This window comes from Pseudorasbora parva, chromosome 12 (assembly GCF_024679245.1).
Source record: "Pseudorasbora parva isolate DD20220531a chromosome 12, ASM2467924v1, whole genome shotgun sequence".
Classification (NCBI taxonomy): Eukaryota; Metazoa; Chordata; class Actinopteri; order Cypriniformes; family Gobionidae; genus Pseudorasbora; species Pseudorasbora parva.
Window position 1 is genome coordinate 2,793,141 of NC_090183.1, and position 25,774 is coordinate 2,818,914.

At 38.0% G+C, this 25,774-nt stretch overlaps 1 protein-coding gene across 1 annotated transcript; it reads left to right on the forward strand.

Moving 5' to 3' along the window:
* Positions 1-202: 202 nt before the first annotated feature.
* ddx27 (DEAD (Asp-Glu-Ala-Asp) box polypeptide 27) lies at positions 203-25,045 on the forward strand. The gene is made up of 21 exons (XM_067458225.1): positions 203-531; positions 2,145-2,294; positions 2,991-3,050; positions 5,122-5,335; positions 5,411-5,457; positions 5,550-5,633; positions 6,986-7,091; positions 7,909-8,082; positions 15,547-15,697; positions 15,769-15,868; positions 16,458-16,599; positions 16,750-16,903; positions 16,985-17,066; positions 18,155-18,332; positions 18,936-19,042; positions 19,124-19,220; positions 20,904-20,995; positions 21,098-21,218; positions 21,310-21,400; positions 21,485-21,556; positions 24,449-25,045. Exons 1-21 carry the CDS (start codon positions 445-447, stop codon positions 24,462-24,464), a joined length of 2,325 nt encoding a protein of 774 aa, XP_067314326.1. The 5' UTR covers positions 203-444; the 3' UTR covers positions 24,465-25,045.
* Positions 25,046-25,774: the final 729 nt, after the last annotated feature.

The following is a 25,774-nucleotide window of genomic DNA, read 5'->3' on the forward strand; positions in this document are numbered from 1 at the left end:
TATTGTATATTTTAGGTCTACAACCATCTGCAGTCTCAGCTGACGTCATTTTTAAAATAAAAATATAATTTTAATTGTAAATGTTCAACTTCTCAATGCTTTGTCGGTGGAAGTGTCGTGTTTACCACTAGTCTCGTCCTCCGCGCCTGTAGGCGTCAGTGTCGCTTCATGTGTCCGCGGCAGCCGCTGAAGAAGAGCCGCGTGTGAATGACGCCCATCCGCTGCGCCGCTGCGACACACGTGTGTGTTTATGAACATGCAGCGCTGTTAGTGTGTCAAACACACGCGATTATATGTTTATGATTGGTGGGACTAAATGAACAAGTATCTGTTATGAATATAAATATATAAGATACGATATACGTCATATATAGTCACTAATAATAGTTATTAACCGTCTGTTTTAGTCATCAGTCAGTTTTATTTGGCGACTGCAGCGCAAATATGTTTTCCGATATGGATCTGATCAGAACTATTGATGATAATGACGACGTGCCGGAGGAGCCGGACTCAGCATCTGATGATGAAGCCGTAAGTTCACTTCACACTTCACATTCAACATGTTTTGGGGGGTCTGTACCATGGTAAAAGATTTACCATGCTTTGGGGTACTACTGTGGTATTACCACGTTTTGTGATGTGCATCACATAGTAAAACTACTTTAATTGGGGGTTTACCATGTTTTAAGCCTCATACTGTGGTAATACCATGTTTTGGGATGTGCATCATGGTAACGTTAGTAGTATGTTGTTTGAAGATCTAGTACTGTGTTTTGGGGAACATACCGTGGTAATACCATGTTTTGTGGCATAGATCAGGGTTATACTATGTTTTTTGGGGGGATTTACCATGTTTTGTGGTAATACCATGTTTTGTGATGTGCATCACATGGTAAAACTACTTTAACTGGGTATTAACCCTGTTTTAAGCCTCATACTGTGGCTACTAATATCATGTTTTGTGTTGTCATTTTTATTCCGCTTATTATGGAGACTTACCATGTTTAGACACTCATACTGTGGTAATAGCATATTTTGAGCCTTATACTGTGGTAAGACCATGTTTTGTGATGTGCATCACATGGTAAAACTACTTTAACTTGGAATTTACCATGTTTTGAGCCTCCTACTGTGGTAATACCATGGTTTTGTGACCTGCGTCATGGTAATACTACTTTATAAGGATATTTACCATATCTGAGCCTCATAATGTGGTAATACCATGATTTGTGATGTGCATCACATGGTAAAACTACTTTAACTGGGTATTAACCCTATTTTAAGCCTCATACTGTGGCTACTAATATCATGTTTTGTGTTGTCATTTTTATTCCACTTTATATTCCTCATAATGTGGTAATACCAATATTTGCACTTTGAGATTCTTCGGAATGAAAAGTGCATTATAAATAAAATCTATTATTATTATTATAAAGCTACTTAACTGGGAATTTACCCTGTTTTGAGCCTCCTACTGTGGTAATACCATGGTTTTGGGATGTGCGTCATGGTAATACTACTTTATAAGGAGATTTACCATATTTTGAGCCTCATACTGTGGTAATACCATCGTTTTGTGATGTGTATCACATGTTAATATACTACTTTATATGGAGATTTACCATGTTCAGACATTCATTACTGTGGTGTGGTAATGCCATGTTTTGAGCCTCGTATGTGAGTGTGATAATACTCTGTTTTGGGATGTGCATCATGGTAATAGTATGTTTTTTGAGAGTAACACTGTGTTTTGGGGAACATATTGAGATACGGGTAAATACGTCACTTGTTTTTTAATAAATCTTTTTAATGAATGATTCAATGACTCCACTTGTCAATGTAATCAATACAATCTTAATTTGAGTTACTTTCAAAAGGTGATTCGATCTATTTTGATCACAATCGCGGAGTTGCAGTCATCTGTGTTGTCAAAGGTTTAATAGAAGAGGCAAATGGTTTTCATTCTGACATGAGATCACGTGCGCGTTTGAATCGAGATCACCATCTTTTAACGATTAATCGCACAGCTCTAGTGCACCATGTAAATGCCATTGCACATGAATTTCTTCACCATTTTTAAGCATTTCCATCTGATGGCATCAGTATAGCACGGACTCACCTGAGATGATGTGTGTGTTGGTCAGGATCAGCCCATCGTGTTGAGTAAAGAGAAGCGGGCTCTGAAGGGCCGCAGCGTCGGAGACTTCAGCGCTGACTTTGAGTTTGGAGAGCGGGACGGGCTGTACAGCGGCGACTGGGCGATGGATGACGTGATGGCTCAGCTGAAGAAGAGGGTGAGACACACACACACACACACACACACACACACACACACACACACACACACACAGGTTTGTTTCACTATATTAGTGAGGACATTACATAGACTTCCATTGATTTTATATCAGGTTAATGATAATTTCTATCCCCTAACCCAACCCCTATCCCTAAACCTACCCATCACAGAAACATGTGCAGAACAACAGATTTATATAAAAACATGTTCTGGACGATTTATAAGCCTTTTAAACTAGTGAGGACCAGTCCAATGTCCTCACTAGTGGGTCATTTTCATGTTTTACTATATAAGTGAGGACATTTGTGTCCTCACAATTATTGCCAAACAAGGAACGCGCACACACACACACACACACACACACACACCCTATCCCTAAACCTACCCATCACAGAAACATGTGCAGAACAACAGATTTATATAAAAACATGTTCTGGACGATTTATAAGCCTTTTAAACTAGTGAGGACCAGTCCAATGTCCTCACTAGTGGGTCATTTTCATGTTTTACTATATAAGTGAGGACATTTGTGTCCTCACAATTATTGCCAAACAAGGAACGCGCACACACACACACACACACACACACACACACACACACACACACACACACACACACACACACACACACACACACACACAGCAGACTGACTGATGCATGTTTCTCATGGTGGCTCTTCATCCTCTTTTTCCAGAGAGCGGCCACGACTTTGGATGAAAAGATCGAGAAAGTAAGGAAAAAGCGCAAAATTGAGGTAAGACGATGTTGAGTCGAATCACCTTTATATAAACAACGCTTTATACAATTTACATCAAAACTGCTTCAAAACACTTAAATAAATGTTTTATAATTTATTATTAGTGTACTTATTATTAGTATTATTATTTTTATGTTGAAACATGTAGGGCTGCCCCCAAATAGTCGACTAAACGTTAGTCGATATGAAGAGGCCTTGGTCGAATACATTTTCATTAGGTGGTTAGTCGGAAAAAAAAATCCTGTGAAAAAATTATGCAATCAGGAGCTGTGCAGTCACGCCCGTTTCACACATACTCCGTCTACGCAACACGCACCGCACACGGAGTATGACATGACATCAAAGCAACGATTGGTCAATGAGACCTCGCGCCTCGCGGTATACCAAAGCGCACTTGTGGGAGAGGTGTCTGGCTGATGCTAATAATTATGTCAGGAAAAAAGTCCAGGGATCATTTTGAAAAGTCGAAGGATGACCCTAAAAGGGCTGTTTGCAAACTCCACAGGCAAACATTTGCCCACTCGTCAACATCGAATATGTCTTATCATTTAAAACATGTAAGTAGTAACGTTTCCTTATAGTGTTTCTGTTTGCTGTCTGTTAGGCTATATAAAAAAACGAGTATTTTTATAATGGGTAGGCTATAAAAATAAATAAATACATATTATTTTTATTTATTTGTTTTTATAAAATGCAGAAGTTGTTTTTTAATTCTGTAAGAAAAATTAGTCTGATGTTTGCAACTTGTTGTTTCAGTTCAAGACTCATCCGTCGTCTTAATGGCAGTTTGCGGCTTTGCTCTGATATTTTTGATCTGTTAGTGTTCTTTAAATGATTTGTTCTGCATTTTGTCTTAAATATAGTTGTTCTAAACAATTTAATCTAACACTTGTTGGCTGTTGATTTGTTTGCCGCCGCCTTTTTTTATTCTAAGTTTTGGCGTTGTGCGATGTGCCATGTGCATGTATTAGCTTGTTCATTTTTGTTAATTTTCCTTTTGAACAATATAAAAAGTATATACATTTTCCACTGTATTTTTATACCAAACAGCGTTTTAGCTACAGTACTTGTTTTGTACTAGGCCTAAGTTATAATACGTGTATTTAATTTATTTTAAAGAACGAATTGTAGTTTATTTTATTCAAAACTGTTTTTTTTGTTGTTGTTTTTTTTGGGACATGTAACTGTTACAGTTTGCATTTCTGATAATAAATTATTAAAATGCACAGGCGGTCTGATTGCTGTTTTTAATGTTATTTTTAGCCGATAACGGCCACTGATTTGTGTCCGTAAGCGCTGTAGGCTATACTTTAAATGCTTTACTATTCTGTTTTAAGCACTTCATTTTTATTTTGAACGCGCTAATATCATGCTTTAGCATTCTCTGTCATAAGGAAGTGTTAAACTTCAACTTGGACTATACCTTTCCTTGTATATACGCAAGTTTTTATAATAATATCATAAATGAATGATTATTCGAGTAATCGCTAAAATGCAGGAGTGTTAGTCGACTAGGAATATCTTTAGTCGGGGGCAGCCCTAGAAACATGGCTGCATTCTACCGAAGGATGTTTTATTTTTATATCAGACCACTATTGTGGATCTGACCATTGTATTTTATTTTATTATCTTTACAACTGTTTTAACTATCCATGTTTTTAATTTTTAATTCATCCACATGGTATTCTTTTTTTCTCATGCATATGTTACCACTATTTTAGTTAATTTCTATGTAAAGCACTTTGAATTGCCATTGGGTCTGAAATGTGCTAGACAAATAATCTTGCCTTGTATGACAGAAGTTGAAAAATAAAACATTTAATGAATTAAATATACAGCGTTATATTTATCTCAGCTGAGTTGGTTTGGTTCTCATCTGATGCGGATCGTGTCAGTGCTAATCAATAATAATACTGAATACTAAGTGTCTTGTTTTGAACACTCAATATTCAGTAATATAAAGTTGTCAGTTTTATGAATTATAGTATTTATTTGCTATAGTTTATAGTTTGGAAATAATTAATTATAATCAACTTAAAGTGTTTTTGTCATATTAATGCGTCTGCAGGAGAAAACTAAAAAAAATAAGAAAACAGAAGCTCCAGCCTCTAAACCGGAAAAAGATGATGACGACGATGAAGAAGAAGAAGAGGAGAATGATGAAGAAGAGGATGACAACAATGAAGAATCCCCTGGAGGAGGTGATGATGATGATGATGATGATGATGAGGTGGAGGAAGATGAGTTCTCATCAGGTGATGAAGAGGTGTTGAAAAAAGCAGGTATGTGGAAGGACACTCATTATTAATGTTCTATACGAACATCTTTCACATGTTTCATACTCTCTTTTCTTCCAGACACTTTGAGAGAAAAACAGAGGAAGGGCAAGAAGAAAACAGACATTGTGAGTATGAATGTGTTTGATTGTCGTATCACATTTCTGTGGTTGTGGTTTTGTGGAGGCGTTCAGAGTTTCACTCCTGCGCTCTCTTCTAGCCTGAGGCGTTTTTTGAAGACGCTTCGCAGTTTGACGAGAATCTCACATTCCCAGATATGAATCTGTCCAGACCTTTACTGAAGGTGAGAGTGATGTCATCCTTCATTAAAAACACACACACACACACACACACACACACACACACACACACACACACACACACACACACACACACGCACACACACGCACACACACATAAATTCTCTCGCTCTCTCTCTCTCGCTCGCTCGCTCTCTCTCTCTCATTCTCTCTCGCTCGCTCTCTCTCCTTTCTCTCTCTCCCTCTCTCTCTCTCGCTCGCGCTCTCTCTCTCTCCTTCTCTCTCGCTCGCGCTCTCTCTCCTTTCTCTCTCTCCTTACTCTCTCTCTTTCTCGCTCTTTCTCGCTCTCTCGCTCTTTCTCGCTCTTTCTCGCTCTCTCTCTCTTTCTCGCTCTCTCTCTTTTTCGCTCTCTCTCTCTCTCTCCTTCTCTCTAGCTCGCGCTCTCTCGCTCGCTCTCTCTCCTTTCTCTCTCTCCTTTCTCTCTCTCCTTTCTCTCTCTCCTTTCTCTCTCTCCTTTCTCTCTCTCCTTTCTCTCTCTCCTTTCTCTCTCCTTTCTCTCTCTCTCTCTCTCTCCTTTCTCTCTCTCCTTTCTCTCTCTCCTTTCTCGCTCTCTCTCTTTCTCGCTCTCTCTCTTTCTCGCTCTCTTTCTCGCTCTCTCTCTCTTTCTCGCTCTCTCTCTCTTTCTCGCTCTCTCTCTCTCTCGCGCTCTCGCTCTCTCTCTCGCTCAGACACACACACACACACACACACACGACTTGGTGATATAGATAAAACTTGATACCACTCATTCTTTTATGTTCTTTCCATCAGGTTTGTCTAAATAATTACTTTATAAGTAGTCATAATTTTTAAATTCTATTTTTTAAATGGTAATACCAAGCCAGTTCTAATAAAGTTGTTTACATATATTTGTTTATATATTACATATATTTTGTATTGAATAATTGTAGTGATATGTCACAATTTTAGTTTCTTTCTGTATTTTTTATTTTTATCAAATAAATGCAGCCTTGGTGAGCAGAAGACATAAAACACTTTTAATTGCTACTATATGTTGATTATTTCACAAATTATGATAATTAATTGTAATTTCATGTAATACACTTTTCATATACTCACTTTTATACCAATATATAGTAATCTTGTAATGCTAGTGACCATTTGTGATCACTTTTGCGCCTAGTAATGTTGGTTTAAGCTACAAAATGAAGATGTAAAGTAGCTTTAGGGCCGATGACTTGAAGATTTTGTAATAATGATTTTTGATAAATGACCTCTTTTACATTCTGTTTTTAAAATGGTGAACAGAATTGCATAAAAATGGCCCTACAGTAGAGGATGTACAGTGTTTCCGTCTCACATTCATTTCCTCGTGTGTGTGTGTTTGTGTGTTCAGGCCATCACTGCGATGGGCTTTAAGCAGCCCACTCCTATCCAGAAAGCCTGCGTCCCTGTGGGGCTTCTGGGAAAAGACATCTGTGCATGTGCCGCCACGGGCACCGGTAAGACTTCCACTTCTGCCTGTGTTTGATTTGACCAGAAAGAATGAATATGAGTATCAATAAACATACCTGTGTTCAAAGCCACGGTAAAATCACATCTGTTGAGTTCTAACCGTGGGCTTTAATGACGGGGGGCTGAGTCCTGTGTCTGTCAGTAGATGACTTGTATATGTATGTTTTAAACAATTCACTTGTTTGTTGTCTTTTTCTTTTTTAGTCTGTGATTGTGAAGCAATTTGGGCAATGTGTTGTATTAAACCATGGGTGTCGGATTTATTGTGTGTGTGTTTGTGTGTGTGTGTGTGTGTTTGGACAAACCCACCCACTTTTTACCACCAATGATATTCGACCCACTCTCTTTTATCATCTCTAATTCAGAAACCGAGAAACACCTTTTAGTAAACACGTTAGACGCTTTATTTCCACTTTGCTAACATTTTCTCAATTTTTATTTTTAAATAAATGCCTTTCTGATCTGATATGTAATGAGAAAAGGAGTAAAGCGAGTGTAGCAAAAGGCGGATTTGAACCTCTGATCGGTTTGTGTCAACTTGATGACATGCGTCTCTTACCCCTAGACTACAGCCACGGTTAATAACTCAGTGATTTCTGTAATTTAGTCTGGCCCAATCAATTGTTTAGTAAACGTTGGTATATGGCATCTAATGTTACTCCAGTAAAAAAAAAAAAAATCTGAGAGAGAGGACCCACACCCTTTGTTTGCTTATGACGCCCATTTATTAAACTGTGCTATACAAATGCAAAAAAAGACGAAAAATGAGTGTCATTCAGTTGATGACTCTGTTGTGTGTGTCAGGTAAGACGGCGGCCTTCATGTTGCCGGTTCTGGAGCGTCTGATCTATAAGCCGCGGGAGACTCAGGTGACGCGTGTGCTGGTTCTGGTGCCGACCCGAGAGCTGGGCATTCAGGTGCACACCGTGGCCCGTCAGCTGGCACAGTTCACCAGCATCAGCACCTGCCTGGCAGTGGGTGAGGGGTCTGAGTGTTTATTACTTTAAAATTAAAAGTTCAAATATAAAAGCCACTTCAGTTTAAGGATTTGGCATAATACAAATTCCTATTTTCCCTATTTTTATGTCAGTTTCTTAGTAATTGTTCATCCTATTATTGTTTAACCTGCCACGGCAACTTTCTAATTGAGTTGTTTGCCTAATGAAATTTTATTTCAGCTTTATGAAAAGATTTGGTAGTTTTATGTGCTTTTTTCTTTCTTTCGTTCTCTCGCTCTCTTTTGCTCTCTCTCTCTCTCTCTCTCTCTCTCTCTCTCTCTCTCTCTCTCTCTCTCTCTCGCTCTCTTTTGCTCTCTCTCTCTTTCACACTCTCTCTTTCGTGCTCTCTCTCTCTCTCTCTCTCTCTCACTCTCTTTTGCTCTCTCTCACTCTCTCTCACTCTCTCACTCTCTCTCTTCTCTCTCTCTCTCTCTCTCTCTCTCTCTCTCTCTCTCTCTCTCTCTTTTGCTCTCTCTCTCTCTCTCTCTCTCTCTCTCTCTTCTGCTCTCTCGCTCTCTCTCACTCTCTCTCTCTCTCTCGCTCTCTTTTGCTCTCTCTCTCTTTCACACTCTCTCTTTCGTGCTCTCTCTCTCTCTCTCTCTCTCACTCTCTTTTGCTCCTCACTCTCTCACTCTCTCTCTCTCTCTCTCTCTCTCTCTCTCTCTCTCTTCTCTCTCTCTCTCTCTCTCTCTCTCTCTCTCTCTCTCTCTCTCTCTCTTTTGCTCTCTCTCTCTCTCTCTCTCTCTCTCTCTCTCTCTCTCTCTTCTGCTCTCTCGCTCTCTCTCACTCTCTCTCTCTCTCTCTCTCTCTCGCTCTCTTTTCTCTCTCTCTCTCTCTCTCTCTCTCTCACTCTCTCACTCTCTCACTCTCTCTCTCTCTCTCTCTCTCTCTCTCTCTCTCTCTCTCTCTCTCTGTCTCTCTCTCTCTCTCTCGTGCGCATGTGCGGAGTGATTGTGGCAGGGAGTGTGTGAACGGAGAGTGTGTGGAGAACCTGAGTAAGTTTCAAACTTTTCCTTTCCTAATTATAACATCGGATATTGTTGAGGTTTAGTTGTAGGGGTTGTTGTAGCTGATTTATCAGCCTAGCTGGTAAGATGTCCTCAAATTCGGACGGTTTTTCCAGTTTGTCTGCTCGACATGCGTGCAAGTGCATGCCGGCAGACGAACTGATATCTGTTGAGAGTGTTTTAATTGTTATTGGTAGGGAGATAGGCGCACAAAACATTATGTCCGCCTCTAGAATGAACAAATCAATAGTTGTATTTCTAAAAGAAGTGGAAATGGTCGATCATTTAGTGGAGTGTGGTTTGACTATTCAGAATGTGTTTGTTCCGGTTTTACCGTTGTCTAATCTCTCTAAAAAGGTGATGCTGTCAAATGTACCCCCGTTTATTTCCGACAAAGCGCTCGAATCTATTTTAGCTCGCTATGGAAAATTGATTGGGTCAATAAAAATGATTCCTTTAGGATTGAAAGCTCCAGAGTTGAAGCATGTTATGTCATCCAGACGTCAGGCCCTGATGATACTAAATGCAGAATTCGCAATGCTGGATGTGTCTGTTAAATTGTCAGTGTTTGGTAAAGATTATACGATCTTTATCAGCACGGACACTATGAAATGTTTTGTTTGTGGAAAACATGGGCACATTAAAACAGCTTGTCCTGTGGCTAGAGGTCAACATGCAAACAATGTTGCGGAATCGAATTCAGTGCAAATTTCAAATGCTCCGGATAATAATGAGGATTCGGTTCGGCTGACTCATGAAAACACAGCTGTTGATTCGAACGCTGAGGTTTCCGTGAGGACAGGGAATGAAGAGCATTTGAATCAAGGCTGTAGTGCTGAGAGTACAGATGCGAAGATATCTGATATAACGCATAGTGAAGTGATGAATACTGTGGAGGCTGATGGTGAGTTAGAGCCATCAGATGGGTCCAAAGTAAGTGATGTCTTGAAGGAATCAAACAGCGATATGAGTCCTGACGATATTGATTTGTCCATTGAAAAAACTTTATCTCAGGTTACTGAAAGTGATTTGGAGAGTGAGTGTTCAGACCTAATTACTGACGAATTGACTGAATTAAATTCTCAAGAAAACATAGCCGGGAGATTCACAAAGCTTCGCTATTATACTGTGGAACAGCTAAATGAATTTTTGAACGAAACAAAAAATCAGAAAAAAACAAAGGTTGAAAAGTTCTTTCCTGATTTAAGGCTCTTTGTTGAGTCCTCACTCCTTGCTATGAAGAAAGCAACAATGGAGGAATTAGATCAGCCTAAGCGCTATCGGTTAAAGAAGTTTGTGAGTGCTGTCAGAAAAAGAGTAAAGAAAAGCTCCTAAAGAATTAATATGTACTGTAAACTTCATCAATACTGGATTTTATTATTTCTCTCTCTATTCATCCTGATGGTGTCTTTTAACATCGGATCCTTAAATATTAATGGTTGCAGGGATGTAAGAAAGAGAGTAACATTATTTAAGTATTTGGAACTTAAAAAAGCAGATGTAACTTTGTTACAGGAAACTCATACTGATGCCTGTAATCAAGCAGATTGGATAAATGAATGGGGTGGCAATATTAGTCTTAGCCATGGCACAAGTCTTAGTGCTGGGGTTGCTTTTTTAATCTCAAAGCGAGTCAAAGATACGCCTGTCTTTTTAGAAATAATACCTGGAAGGCTTTTGCGAGCAGATATAAGAATAGATGATAATAGTTTTTCTTTTTTTAATGTTTATGCTCCTAATATAGGAAGCGAGCGTGGCACTTTCTTTCTAAAGCTTTCTGAAGAATTATTGAAGTGTTCTGGAGATAGGATTGTAGTGATAGGTGGTGATTTTAATTGTACTGTGGACCATACATTTGATAGGAATCATAAAGAGCCTCATTGTGGTTCAGCAGAGGTTTTGAAATCCATAATTCGTAGGCATAATCTGGCAGATTTGTGGAGGGATACATTTCCCCATGTCAGACAGTATACTTGGTTGAAAGTTAATTCACACAGAGTATCTGCAGCAAGATTAGATCGGTTTTATATTGAAGAATGTAATAAGGGAAGATTTTTTGGTAGTTGTATCTCACCTACATCTATGTCAGATCATCATTATATTTCTATGTCTATGTCTGTTTTGTCACCGAAACCCTATCAGTCACACTGGCACTTTAATAATAGATTACTTCAAGATCACTCTTTTGTGCACTCTTTTGGTGTTTTTTGGAAGTCTTGGAGAGAAGAGAGAGCTAGTTATTCATCCCTAAGTCAGTGGTGGGATTTAGGAAAAGTGCAGATAAAGGATTTTTGTCAACAATATACAGCGAATAACACTGTTAACTTGAAAACAAAGATGAAGATAATAGAAGAAAAAATTCTTCAGCAAAGCATCCATAAAGAGGGAGGTGGATTATTATCATCAGTTGACATCATCAATGAGAACAAATGCCTTCTGAAGGATTTATTGGTGGAACAGGAAAAAGAAACTCTTGTCAGAATGAGATATCTAACGTGTAATGAAATGGATGCACCAACTGCCTTTTTTTTTGGACGGGAGAAGAAGTCCAAAGAGCAGACATTCTTTCACAAATTAAGACTCTCTAATGGCAAAGAAACAACTAATCAAGGAGAAATCATGTCTTCTGCTTTGTCTTTTTATGAGGAACTGTATCATTCAGAGCTCTGTGATGAAGCAGCAGCGGATGAATTTCTTCAGGAACTTCCACAGTTGTCTAAGGAGGAGGGGAAAGAACTGGAAGGATTCGTAACTTTCTCTGAGTTTTCAAGTGCTGTGAAAGAACTGAGCAGTGGAAAATCTCCTGGGCTGGATGGTCTCTCTGCTGATTTTTTTAAAAGCTTTTGGGATACGCTTGGGAATGACTTGTATGAGGTTTTTTTAGAATCATTTAAGCAAGGTGTTTTACCCCTAAGCTGTCGAAGAGCGGTATTGACATTAATCCCTAAGAAAGGAGATCTTGGACTCTTAAAAAACTGGCGTCCTGTGTCGTTGTTGTGTACTGATTTAAAAATTTTGTCAAAAGCTATAACTAACAGGTTGAAAAGATGCATGGCAACTATAATTCATGAGGATCAGTCATACTGTATTCCTAAACGGACGATTTTTAACAACTTGTTTTTGATAAGAGACATTATTGAAGTTGCCAAAAAACATCAAATTGATATTGGACTCTTTTCTTTAGATCAGGAGAAAGCTTTTGACAGAGTGGACCATTTATACCTACTAAAGACTCTGAAGGCCTTTGGATTTGGTCCACATTTTGTCTCTTGCATTAAGCTGCTATACAGTGAAGCATTTAGCATGCTCAGGATTAATGGTTGTTTAACCAGACCTTTTGCAGTAACAAGAGGTATACGCCAAGGATGCCCTCTTTCTGGACTTCTATATTCTATTGCTATTGAGCCTTTGCTGTGTTATTTAAGGAAACGTTTATGTGGTTTTGGTGTTCCTGGTTCTTCAGGAATCCCACCTGTCAAACTTACAGCTTATGCGGATGACATAACTGTATTTATTAGAAACTCTGAGGACATTGATGCCTTGACTTCTAGTCTTAAAACATTTCAAAAAGCCACATCTGCTAAAATTAACTGGGAGAAGTGCACATCCTTGCTGTTAGGTGATTGGCAAAACTCAGACACTCCTTGTCTTCCAGAACATTGTCAATGGAGTAGGAATGGTTTTAAAGTTCTTGGAATACATTTTGGAACTGATGATTACATGAAAAGTAATTGGGAAGGCCTAGCTGACAAAGTTGTCGGGAGACTACAGAAGTGGAGATGGATCCTCCCGAAGCTATCTTATAGAGGGAGATGTTTAATTGTGAATAATTTAGCAGCTTCGATGTTGTGGCACAGATTTACAGTGTTGGATCCTCCTGAAGAGCTGCTGGTTGTAATTCAAAAGGCCTTTGTCAACTTCTTTTGGGATGGCTATCATTGGCTTCCTCCTGGAGTTTTGTATCTTCCAGTGATAGAAGGGGGACAAGGTTTAATACATTTAGAAGCAAGGCTTAAGACAATGAGACTCCAAACACTACAGAAGTTATTATACTGTTCAGACACAATACCTTGGATTGCATTCGGGTTGTCTGTTCTGCAGAATATTGGTGGAATTAGTTTAAATAAGCAGTTGTTTTTAATTGAGAAATCTTTTGTTTCGAAAGCAAATTTTTCTTTTTTTAATTTTTATGCATCTGTTTTTAAAGCTTGGCAACTGTTTAAAATGCTTAGAAAAGAAGATGAACATTATGGTGTTTTAGAACCCTTATTCTTTAACCCTCTTTTTAAAACCAGCTTTCCTCTTTCGAGTTCAGTGATTGATAGGTTTTTAAAAACCGGAATAGCTACTGTGGAGGACCTGATTGACATGACAAAAGGTCGGTGGCATATGGCTAAATCGATAGCTGATAAAGTTGGAATTAGATCAGAGAGATATGTTGAAGAGTTAATTGAGGATCTTAAAAAATCTTTCCCTCAAAGGTTTTTGACTTATGTAAATAATTTTATTGATAAGGGTGAAATGTTTTTGTCATTTCCGGATCTCAGAGTTAGCATGAGTTCTGAATTGGATCTAAATGATACTTTATTGAAGGGGTATGAAGATGTAATCTTTCACAAAGTTGATAAAAAGATGTTATATTGCATGTGTGTGAAATCCTTGTTTTACAATCAATTGAAAAAACGCATTGACACCAAATGGAGAGAGTTTTTATCAGTTTCTTCAGAAATAACTCCATCATGGCGGTGTCTGTACAAGCCCCCTATTCCTAAGCGGTCCGGAGATCTCCAGTGGAGACTACTCCATTGTGCTGTGGCAACAAATAGCCATGTGTCAAAATTCAATGGAATGGTTCTGTCTGCATGTCCTTTTTGTGATATTTTTGATACTGTTTTTCATTTATTCTATGATTGTTTTAGATTAGCTCCTTTGTTTGACTTGCTGGATAAAATATTTACTAAGCTTGGCTTGATGTTTACAAGAAATATGTTCATCTTTGGGGTGAAGTATAAGAAAGAATGGAAGGCTCAGTGTACACTTGGCAACTTTCTAGTAGGACAGGCAAAGTTGGCCATTCTGAAAACTCATAAGTGTAAGAATGATGGACAAAATACTGACTTGCTTGGAGTGTTTAAAACTTTGGTAGAGTACAGGGTTGCTGTTGATCATGCATACTGTATAATAACTAATAACATGTACTTCTTTGATGTGAGGTGGAGTGTAAAAAATGCTCTTGTGGTAAGAGACGAAGTTGGAGAGCTATTTTTTAATTGGTAATGTGTATTAAGTCACGTTAACATTGTTAATTTATTGTTTGATTAAAAGAGTTTTAAAAGTCAAAAGTCTCTCTTTTGCTCTCTCTCTCTCTCTCTCTCTCTCTCTCTCTCTCTCTCTCTCTCTCGCTCTCTTTTGCTCTCTCTCTCGCTCTCTTTTGCTCTCTCTCTCTCTTTTGCTCTCTCTCTCTCTTTTGCTCTCTCTCTCTCTCTCTCTCTCTCTCTCTCTCTCTTCTGCTCTCTCGCTCTCTCTCACTCTCTCTCTCTCTCTCTCTCTCTCTCTCTCTCTCTCTCTCTCTCTTCTGCTCTCTCGCTCTCATTTTCTATTTCAGTTTTTGTGTAATTTTATAATTTTAGTACTTCAACCTAAACATATTTTATTTCAGAAAGTTGCCAAGGCATTTCTACTTCTACTTCTTTTTTTCTTTTCTTTTTTTTGCAATAGTTTTAAAGCTTTGGGGGGGTTTATGTGCCCTTTTTATGTTAGTTTTTAGATTTTACTACATACTTTAGTTAATATAATAATTGTATTTCATTTCAACATTTTTGATTTTTTAACAAATTTCAAACGTTTTAAAGCTTTTATTAGCTTTTGCTTCATTTTAATATTTCTGTTTGTCTTTTAGTTTTTGTTTTAGTACTTTTAGAAATTTAACCTAAACTAAAGTTGCCAAGAAAACAACATCTGATTTTCAAGTTTAATGTTTTCATCTAAATATTATATTTTATTATATTTCGACTTTATTCATTTTATATTAAAATATATATTTTTTAAACTTTTATTTTTATATAGTTTTAGTAATTTTGGTATTTGCTTTTGTAATTTTCATGAATGTATATATTTCTTTTTGCCTTTAATTTATTCCCATTTTAGTTTTAGAAACTGTAGTACTATAACCTACATATTATTTCAGTTAGTTGCCAAGGCAATGTTTCTAAACAAATTTTATTTTATTTCAGCTTTTTAAACTTTTTTTTTTTCTAAGTTGTTTTAGGTTTAGTTGACAATAACCAGTGGATATGAATGACTCTTTTGCTTTAATTCTTGTTATTGCTCATCCTTGTCATTGCATTCAAAAAGACATCTGTAAGGTGTGATGTAGAATGAAGCAGTTTTGGAAATGAAGGCAGGAAGTGCTGACATGTTTTGTGACGCTGTGTCAGGTGGGCTGGACCTGAAGTCTCAGGAGGCGGCGCTGAGGGTCGGGCCGGACGTCCTGATCGCCACACCTGGGCGTCTCATCGACCACTTACACAACACGCCGTCATTTGAGCTCAGTCAGATCGAGATCCTCATCTTAGACGAGGCCGACAGGTGAGAGGGGAACTCCTACAACTGTGACTATAAAGTGTGGCCGTTTGTTTAGACGTGTGTGTTTGTCTTAGGATGCTGGACGAGTACTTTGAAGAGCAGATGAAGGAGATCATCAGGATGTGTTCCTATCAGAGACAGACCATGCTGTTCTCAGCCACCATGAGTGAGGAGGTGATGCTTCAGATTTACTGCAACATTATTTCACAGCCAATCATGTGTTCTGAAACAACGCTCTGTGTCCACTGTTGAAGGTTTGAAATCAAATTATGTCATGCAAGTAGTTGAAAGAATAAGATAGATTGAAGGATGATTGACAGATGGATAAATAAATGGATGAATGGAAGAATACACATTACAAAAAGTCGTTACAAAGCCCATCTCACTACAGCGGCTCTACTATCATTTAAGAAGAGGCCAGAATAATCTTTGTGTGCAAAAAACTAAATAACGACTTATATAGTGATGGGCCGTTATGAATCAGTGAATCGATTCATGATTCGTATTACCAATGTCATGGGATTTCAGCAGTTTGACCAATGATTCGAATCATGAATCGATTCACTGATTCATAACAGTTCGAAGCTTTATTTAGAAATTGGTCATTGAAGGCCTTTCTGAGCCATCGGATTTCAACACTAATATCTTCATCTGTGTGTGAAGATGAATGGAGGTCTGACGGGTGTCCAACCACATATGGGTGAGGAATAAATGGCAGAATTACATTTTTTAGGTGAACTAACCCTTTAATATCTGGTTTCAGGTGAAGGATCTGGCGTCGGTGTCGCTGAAGCAGCCGGTGAGGATCTTCGTCAACAGTAACACAGACGTGGCGCCGTATCTCAGACAGGAGTTTGTGCGGATCAGACCCAACAAAGAAGGAGACCGAGAGGCTATTGTGGCAGGTAAAGTGCCCTAATGAGTGCTCTTGGTAGTTTCTGTCTACACAGGGCATCCTAACTAAATTGGATCCTTTTAAGTGACTTTTATTCCACAAGCTGACAAACTAAAGGCAAATGAAAAGGTTTAAAAGCATCACATGACTCTGTCCACAGCTCTCCTCACCAGAACGTTTCAGGATCACGTGATGCTCTTCACTCAGACCAAGAAGCAGGCTCACCGCATGCACATTCTGCTGGGTTTGATGGGGTTAAAGGTCGGCGAGCTTCACGGAAACCTGTCGCAGACGCAGAGATTGGAGAGTCTGAGGTGCCGTAAAGAGTTTCCTGTGACGATAACACACATTTGCCTTTATTAAATGATCTGAATGAGACGTGTCTTGTGTTTCAGGCGTTTTAAGGATGAACAGATTGATATTTTGGTGGCCACAGACGTCGCTGCCAGAGGACTGGATATCGAGGGCGTGAAAACTGTGAGTTCTCGTTAGTTTGTACTGAATATCAATATTATCACATACAGTGTCTGAATCATAGACTGTAAAAAATATGGACGTAGTGTCTGTGATGTGCGAATAACAGAAACGGGCAAAAAGGCGGGATGTGGGTGGAGCTGAGGTGATGTCATGACTAACAGACAGCGGACAAACGGCAATCCACCTCAGGGATTGACATTAACGCTTGTCTGGGACAAGTGGATTTCTTGAAGGGACAAGTGAAAAATAATTGTACTTGCCCGATGGAAAAAATGCCAAGAGCCTGGTTAAAATGCCAATTACATAAAAAATAACTAGCGAATCACCAAAATGCACGAGTGATTGTAAATTATAAAGTCTAAGTGGCGATCGATAGTGGATAATGGTATATAATGAACTGACGATAACACGGTGGCGCTGCTGACGCTCGTGCAGCCTATCGAGGAGAAATCACAACACTTGAGCGCCGCTCACAGAGAAACTGCAAGTTTTTATATTTATAACGCATACAGTTAAACATAATCACACAAACAAGAGTACTGTTTCCTGAATACCATCCAGACTGAAAATGACACCGATCTCATGACAGTTCCATAAACAATTAATTAACATTCACTTAAAGTCACTTACATTTTAGACGCAATATTGACTGTTTTTGTTCTATTTCAGCAGCGAAAATCGTTCACAGCAGAACTGTAACGCCTCTCACAGCAACAAGTGTTACTGAACGATTCACCGTTTGAATGAACGACTCAATGACTCACTCATTAAGACTCACTTCGCCCTTAATTATGCAGAACTTTAAGGCTTTATTTAATGTAAACGAATGAGTTATAAAAAAAATCCCCCCTTCACAGTTGTCATGAAGGGCAAAATTAGCCGTATAGACCAAAACCACAATTTGTACCAGACTGTAGACATGTTTTTTTTTCTGCTGTAAAGTTGGGCATTTTAACATGAGGCTCACTGAGATTCTGGAGCATGTCCCTAGTGGCCAGTCGATGAATTGCAGTTTAATCACTTCCGTATTGGCTTCAGCAGAAACTGGAGGAGGTTGCCGCTTGGTCTGAATGCTTGTGTGTGTGCAGGTGATAAACTTCACAATGCCCAACACGGTGAAGCATTACGTGCACAGGGTGGGCCGGACGGCTCGTGCAGGTAAAGTGGGCCGCTCCGTGTCTCTCGTGGGCGAGACTGAGAGGAAGATGCTGAAAGAGATCGTGAAAAAAGCCAAAACGACCGTCAAGGCTCGGGTCATTCCTCAAGGTAAAGACTTGATCTCGTGTTGAGGAACATATGCGCCCAGTTTATGACCAGTTTATTTCTATGATCCTCTTTTCAAGATTTCTTTTCATTCTTTTTTTTTTGGTTGAATTGGAATCAGAATTATATTAAAAAATACTATAAAATATCCAATCCAATATCACAATCCACAAATATTATATTAAACTAATATTTATCTAATATATTTCAGTGGGTTGCCAAAGCAACATTTCTCATTTGATTAAATTTTTTACCGTGCTCTAATTAATTTTAATTTAATATGTTTATTAAAAAGTGTTATTATTTATATTTAAAAATAGCAAATTCGAAGTGTGTGTATACACACACACACACGTATGTTTTATAATATTAATATTCTGAGTTTGCTTATTTTGTATATTTTTATTTATGTTAATTTTAGTTATTTCATTTTGTGCTTTTGTCACTTTATTAGGTTTATTTATTTAATTGTTGTGTTGGTATTATTTCAGTTTATTGCCAACATTTCTGATTTTTGTTTGCTTTAAGTTTTTTTAAGCTAATTTATATTTGATTTAGTTTTTGATGCCCCTTTGAATGACGTGTGTGTTTCTGGGCGTCTCTCAGAGGTCATCCTGAAGTTTCGTGATCTGATTGAGAAGCTGGAGAAGGACGTGTACGCAGTGCTACGCTTGGAGAAGGAGGAAAAGGAAATGGCCCACTCAGAAGCGCAGGTCTGACACTCGCGTCTGTTTCAAACACTGATTAAACACACACTCACACTGACTCCTGTATTAAACGCTGTGTGTTTCCAGATCAGTTCGGCTCAGAGGAGGTTAACACAGAGCGCAGACGAGAAGCAGGCGCCCAGGACGTGGTTCCAAACACACGAGGAGAGGAAGAAAGATCGCAGTGAGTCCACATCAGTTCATGAAAGAAAGCCTTGAAAAGACACACACACACACACACACACACACACTTCAAGAGTTTGGGGTCGGTGAGGTTTGAAACGTTTTTAAAAGTCTCTTCGGCTCACCAGTGCTTCATTTATTTGATCAAACATACAGTAAAACTGTGAAATATCATTAGATTTATTACAATCTATGTGAATATATAGTGAAGTGTAATTTATTTCTCTGATCAAAGCTGAATTTATCATCATTACTCCAGTCTTCAGTGTCACTGATCCTTCACTAATCATTCTCATTTTTGACCCAGACCTGTCTATAAAACCTGTCACAAGGTTTAATTTTATTTGTATACAATATATGAAAGCTGAATAAATAAGCTTTCCACTGATGTATGGTTTGTTAGGATATGACAATATACAACTATTTGAAAATCTCTAATCTCAGGACGCAAAAAAAGTCTAAAAAGTGAGAAATCTCCTTTAAAGTTGTCCAAATTAAGTCCTTAGCAATGCATATGGTTAATAATAGAGATTTGTTATCAGGGTTCCCACGGGTCCCTCAATCCTTGAAAGTTTGTGAAATTGAAAAAAAAATTCAAGGCTCTGGAAAGTGTCACTTATAGATGTAAGTGCTTGAATTTATTTTCTGCAGGTTTTCTGAAAAAATATTAATGTTATTTCGCCAACACTTTGTGGCCTGTGCATACTAGCTTGCTTGATTTACATTAGTTACGCGCATGCATGCGTTATTTTAAGAGTTTCTCGCGTGAGGTACTTTGTGTTGATCGTTGCCATGATGTTCACGCGTGCGTTAAACTACCACGATGGTACCTCAGCCTTTTCATGGCTTACACCGAACCCGAATATGTTTAGTTTAATATGACTGTTTATTGTGTTTAATAAGCAAAAGACATTACTGATAACCTGTTGCCAAAATATTTGATTTAATATTATGTTGGATTGCTTTGCTTGTTAATATAATGTAAACCCATGTAAACCCATAATATAATGTAAAAACTTTAATGCATATTCATATATCTTAACTTCTGGCTACATAAGCCTAATCTCTTTTCAATCAAATCCATGCAAAAGTTAGAATACATTATAGGATGTACCAAATATTATTTAGTTATGCAACAGAAATACGACAAATAGAATATCAGATCTGTCATATGGCCAAAAAATAAATGCCCGTAAAATGCTTTTTGCATAGTTCGGTTTGACTCATGAAACTGTAACAAGGTAACTCAATGTAGCCTTGCTCTCACTTCAAATGTGTCCCCACATCAAGTCCTTGAGTTTGAGGGTACTGGACCTGGAAAGTCCTTGAATTTGAAGTTAGGAGTGGGAACCATGTGATATATTTACAGTCATAAATTTGCTTAATTTTGCCTTTTGCACCTAATGGAACATGACCTTAATATCCTAATGATTTTTGGCATAAAAGAAAAACGGATAATTTTGACCCACACAATGTACTGTTAGCTATTGTCACAGATAAACCCGTGAGACGTGGAACTGGTTTTGTGCTCCAGGGTCACAAATGATGATTTGCTGCTGACCCCAAACCAAGCATTGTGAAAATGTATTCCACTCATATGATGACCACATTCACACCTCAAGATGTGTCAATAATAGCTTGTCTTCCTCATGCTGTGATTTAATTGTCTTGTTCTCTGTCAAAGTGGTGAAGGCGCTACAGGATTTTGATTTGGCTCTGAGAGGAAAGAAAAAACGTGCACAGTTCCTGAAACAGGGCAAGAGAAAAGAGTTAACGGTGAGAGAAGCCTTCAGATGAATCAAACCGTACAGTAAATCACAGCCTCTGTACCGTCTGAAGTGAAATGTGCTCTTTGTAATCTGTGTGTGTGCGCACCAGGCTGAGGAGAGAGCTCAGTTCGAGGTGCTGAAGTCTCAGATGTACGCAGAACGAGCAGCCAAACGCGATCGCAAGCCGAAGCGAGCCAGAGTCGTCCCGGAAGACGAACCCGTTCAGAAAGGTTCGCTAATAAACCCTCCAGCATAGACTGACGTTCTGAAAACTGATCTGAGTTCAGACTCTGACTCTCAGCTTGAACTTTCTTCTTCCAGCTGTAAAACCAAACAAATCTAAGAAGAAGTCCATGTTTGACAAGGAGCTCACGAACACCAGCACGAAGAGCCTGAAGCAGTACAGAGCGGGGTGTGTGGCGTCTGGGCGCGAGGAGAACGATTTCAAGGTTTGGCTTTGTTGTCTGTGAGTCTAACAGTTTTTTGCTCTGTCCAGGCCGTCCTTCGAGGACAGAAAGAGGCTCGGCCTTCCAAACAAGAAGGGAGGACGCTTCAAGTCAAAAGCCAAGTAAGATTTATAATTTCCTTAAAACACGTTCAGATTAGATATTACATGTGCTCATTTTTCATGCATCTGAAAACAGACTTCTTCATTTAAAGGGATAGTTCACCCAAAAATGAAAATGTGATGTTTATCTGCTGACCCCAGTGCATCCAACATGTAGGTGTGTTTGTTTCTTCAGTAGAACACAAATTAAGATTTTTAACTCCAACCGTTGCCATATAATGCATATCAATGTTTTTTTTATATGAGAGCCACTCGTGATGATATATTGATGTCTTAAAACACGAAACGATCAGTTTCTGCGAGAAACTGAACAGTATTTTTTTTTTACCTCATAGCATAGCGGTCCGTCAGTACTTCTGTCGAAGAAGGTCAAAACCCGGCGTGATCATATATATATTAGGCTTGGGCGGTAATAAGGTAAAATGGTATACCGCGGGATCTAAAAATAGCAACGGTATCAGTTTCAATACCTTCAAACCGTCAAAAAAAAAATATTAAAAAAATATTAATTATTAAATATTTAATAAGTTGAACTAATTAAACTATTTACATATTAAATACTATTTATTTATTTAAAGCCTAAATATATGCGTTATTGTGACAGCGGATGAGAAAGAGAGAGAGGGGAAAAGACGGCGAGTCGGGCACTGAGTTATTCGGTCTCGAAAAAGAACAACTTCTGCAGTTTGGAAGTATTTTGGGTTTTGACCGAACGAGAAGGGAGAGGCGGTAAATATAGACGAGGCAATTTGCAAATTGTGCAACAAAAAGATGACCGCAAGAGAGATGGAAATACCTTGAACCTAAGGGCGCATATCCGAAAACCACCATCCACTCACTGCTGCGTGGATGAAAAACCGAGCGCACCCTCGGACTATGCTGTAATATTGCCGAAGCCTTTTGTCACACAGCTGGCAATGTAAGCAATAAGCATGAACTCCACAAGAATCAAGTGGACATGGGACTCACAAAACAAATGTCAATTGTCTGACAATTGTCTCATAACGGTAAGCATAAAACGTGCAGAGAGTTCCTCAGGGGCAGGGGCTCAAATGTAAAAAAAAAAATATATATATATATATATATATATATATATATATATATATATATATATATATATATATATATACACATATACTTTGCATCACATAAATAAATTATATTTAAAAGTAGGCTATGTTAAAATAGAAAACCTTTTTTTCTGTATTTTTTATCATATAAATGCAGACTTGACTCGCATAAGGAACTTACTTAAAAATGTGAATGCAAATTTGAACAAATGGAATAACATTAATGGGCTTATTTTTTTATGCATTAATTCGTTTATTTAGGCCTATTTATTCATTCATTCGTTCAGGCCTATTCATTCATTCGTTTAGGCCTATTCATGAATTATTTTGTTTATTTAGGCCAGTTAACTCATTCATTCGTTAAAAGAACGAATGAATAAGCCTAAATAAACATCGTTTTTTTTTTTTTGCTGCAAAAAAACAAAAAACAAAACAAGCCGATGCAGGTCCCGCGGCATCGGCACCGTAGAGGACCGAGTCGGAGCTCAAATGACAACTCACTGTTTGGAGCCACAAGCACAACGGTTTTCAGCCCCGCAGGCAAAGTTGTCGGTCCACAACGTGCCCTGTTAAAGCCGGACAAAGTTGGTTTTTCTAGCGAAAAATCTTGACTAGATTTGATGCCACTTGCCATTCGTTTCTTTTTTCTTTTCTTTTTCTCTTTTTCATTTATTGTTATTTATTTAATTAATTAATTCGTTAATCAATTGATTCAGGTAGCCTATTTTATTTGGTTTTCGTTAAAAACAATATTGTTAAGAAGACTGGAAAGAATTTATTTTTATTTAGGCCTATTACTTTGCAATCATTTTTATAATATAGATCTTTATGTTAATTCAACTCTGGTTGACTGTAGTGGGTCTATTTACACTTTTTTTATAAGCTGCTCTTTAAAGTTGTTCCAGGCAGTGTGATTTGATTTAATTCATTTGTGCGCGCTAAACCTGTTCTGGATGTTTATGTTAATTTAATTATGTTTGACTGTTGTATTGCACTTTTTTTAAACTGTTATTTGTTGCTAATACCAGTTGTTAATATTGTTGTGCATGTTATTTTGTTATTGTTTCAGTATTAGTGTTTGGTATTCAGTTTCTGAACGGTTTAGGCACAAGCCAACAGTTTGTTGACGCTGTCTGAGCCTTACATCATAATGTTTTAATTATTCACGGTAATACCGTATACCGAGGTAAAATAGGGAGGAGGTTTGACGGTATCAAAATTTGGATACCGCCCAAGCCTAATATATATATATATATATATATATATATATATATATATATATATATATATATATATATATATATATATATATATATATATATATATATATATATGTATATGTATGATTCCTCATTAGTGCATGCGCGGATCGGTCGAATGAGGCATCTATGTACACATTTCTATGATCACGCCAGGTTTTGACCTTCTTCGACAGAAGTACTGACGGATGGGAACACAAAAAATTTTCTGCTATGAGGTAAAACAAATAACAAATACTGTTCGGTTTCTCGCAGAAATTGATCGTTTCGTGTTAAGACATCAATATATCATCACAAGCCACAGGGTTTAATATGGATTAGTATGTATGTGTTTTTTACTCTCATAGTGGCTCTCATATTAAAAAAAAAAAACATTGACATGCATTATACGGCAACAGTTGGAGTTAAAAATCTTCATTTGTGTTCTACTGAAGAAACAAACGCACCTACATGTTGGATGCACTGGGGGTCAGCAGATAAACATCACATTTTCATTTTAGGGTGAACTATTATTATATAATTATATATATATATATTATTAAATCATTATTGCATTTTTCCAGGTTCAGAAGAAGATGAAGCCGTGGCTGAAACTTCAGTGGAACATCAGCCTCTTTATCATTTTATTTCCATCATCCCTCCAAATGCAACTTCCAATAAAACTCTACAACTGAAAACCTGCACTTCTGTTCGTCCATGCGTTTGTCAGGATAGAGCAGAGAATATATGTGCATCCGAAATAAGATTTAATTAAGCCAAATGATTCTTGCAGAGCGAGGTGAAATCAAACAGAGATGTTTGACACTTTACAGACCACATGAAACAATGAATCAGTGTCCGAATGCAGGACGAGATCCTCTTAATCGGCCGACCTTGAAGATAATGCAGAGAGAAGCTCTCCCTCGTTCCACAACAGATGAAGCTCGCACATTGCATTGTTCACACTAATACATCATCAAACTGGATCATTTTATTTCATATTTTGATGTTTACAACACTTTTATTTGCAAGTTTTACCCCTACCAGTTTATTTTGACGGTCCACTTTAGACGTTCTACTGACTATAAGTAACTTTACAACTACCTGTCAACTAACTGTAACCTAACAGTCAATACCGCACTCCCATTTGCGTGTGTCTAAGAGCCAATAAAAAAACTGAAACCAAACGGGTAGCGCAAGAATTTTTTTTGCATACAAAATCTCTTTCATGTTCTCTTTCTACACTTTCATGCTCCTGCAGCGTTGTTTTCACCCTTAGAGTCTGCACAAATTGCGTAATATGCACACAATTAGTGTCTTGCTAAATTGGACATTGCATTGAGTTGTAGTTGATTTAAGAAAAGTAAACATAAAGCTTCGGTCAGGTCAAAGTGTGCAGGTGGAGTCGGTCAGAAATGATTCTCTGTGTCTGTGAATGTTGAGAGGAGTTTCCTCGATAATTCTGTACCTCCATTTATGTCTTCTCATTCATCACAGCTCGTCTCTCCACAGTTAATCATTTATTACAGACCAGGTCATGTTTGCACAAGTTTGCACTCTTTTATGCTTATTTGTTTTGCCACATATGTGTGTTGTTGAACAGCGACAGCAGGCCGTGCTTCTGACTCTGACTGCCCTGTGTTAGCGCTGTTAGCGTGCACTAATTCTGCTTTGCGTTCAAGACATGTGAAATAGGTTTCAGTTTCGTCGGTTTTGCCACATGGCCTCTTTATGGCCATAGATTTAAAGGGATAGTTCACCCAAAAATGAAAATTGTCATAATTTAATCACCCATATGTTGTTCCAAACCCGCATGAGTCTCTAAAACACACACAAACACACAAAATAATATATTTTGAAGAATATGGGTAACCGTGCATTTGATGAACCCCATTGACTTCCATAACCCA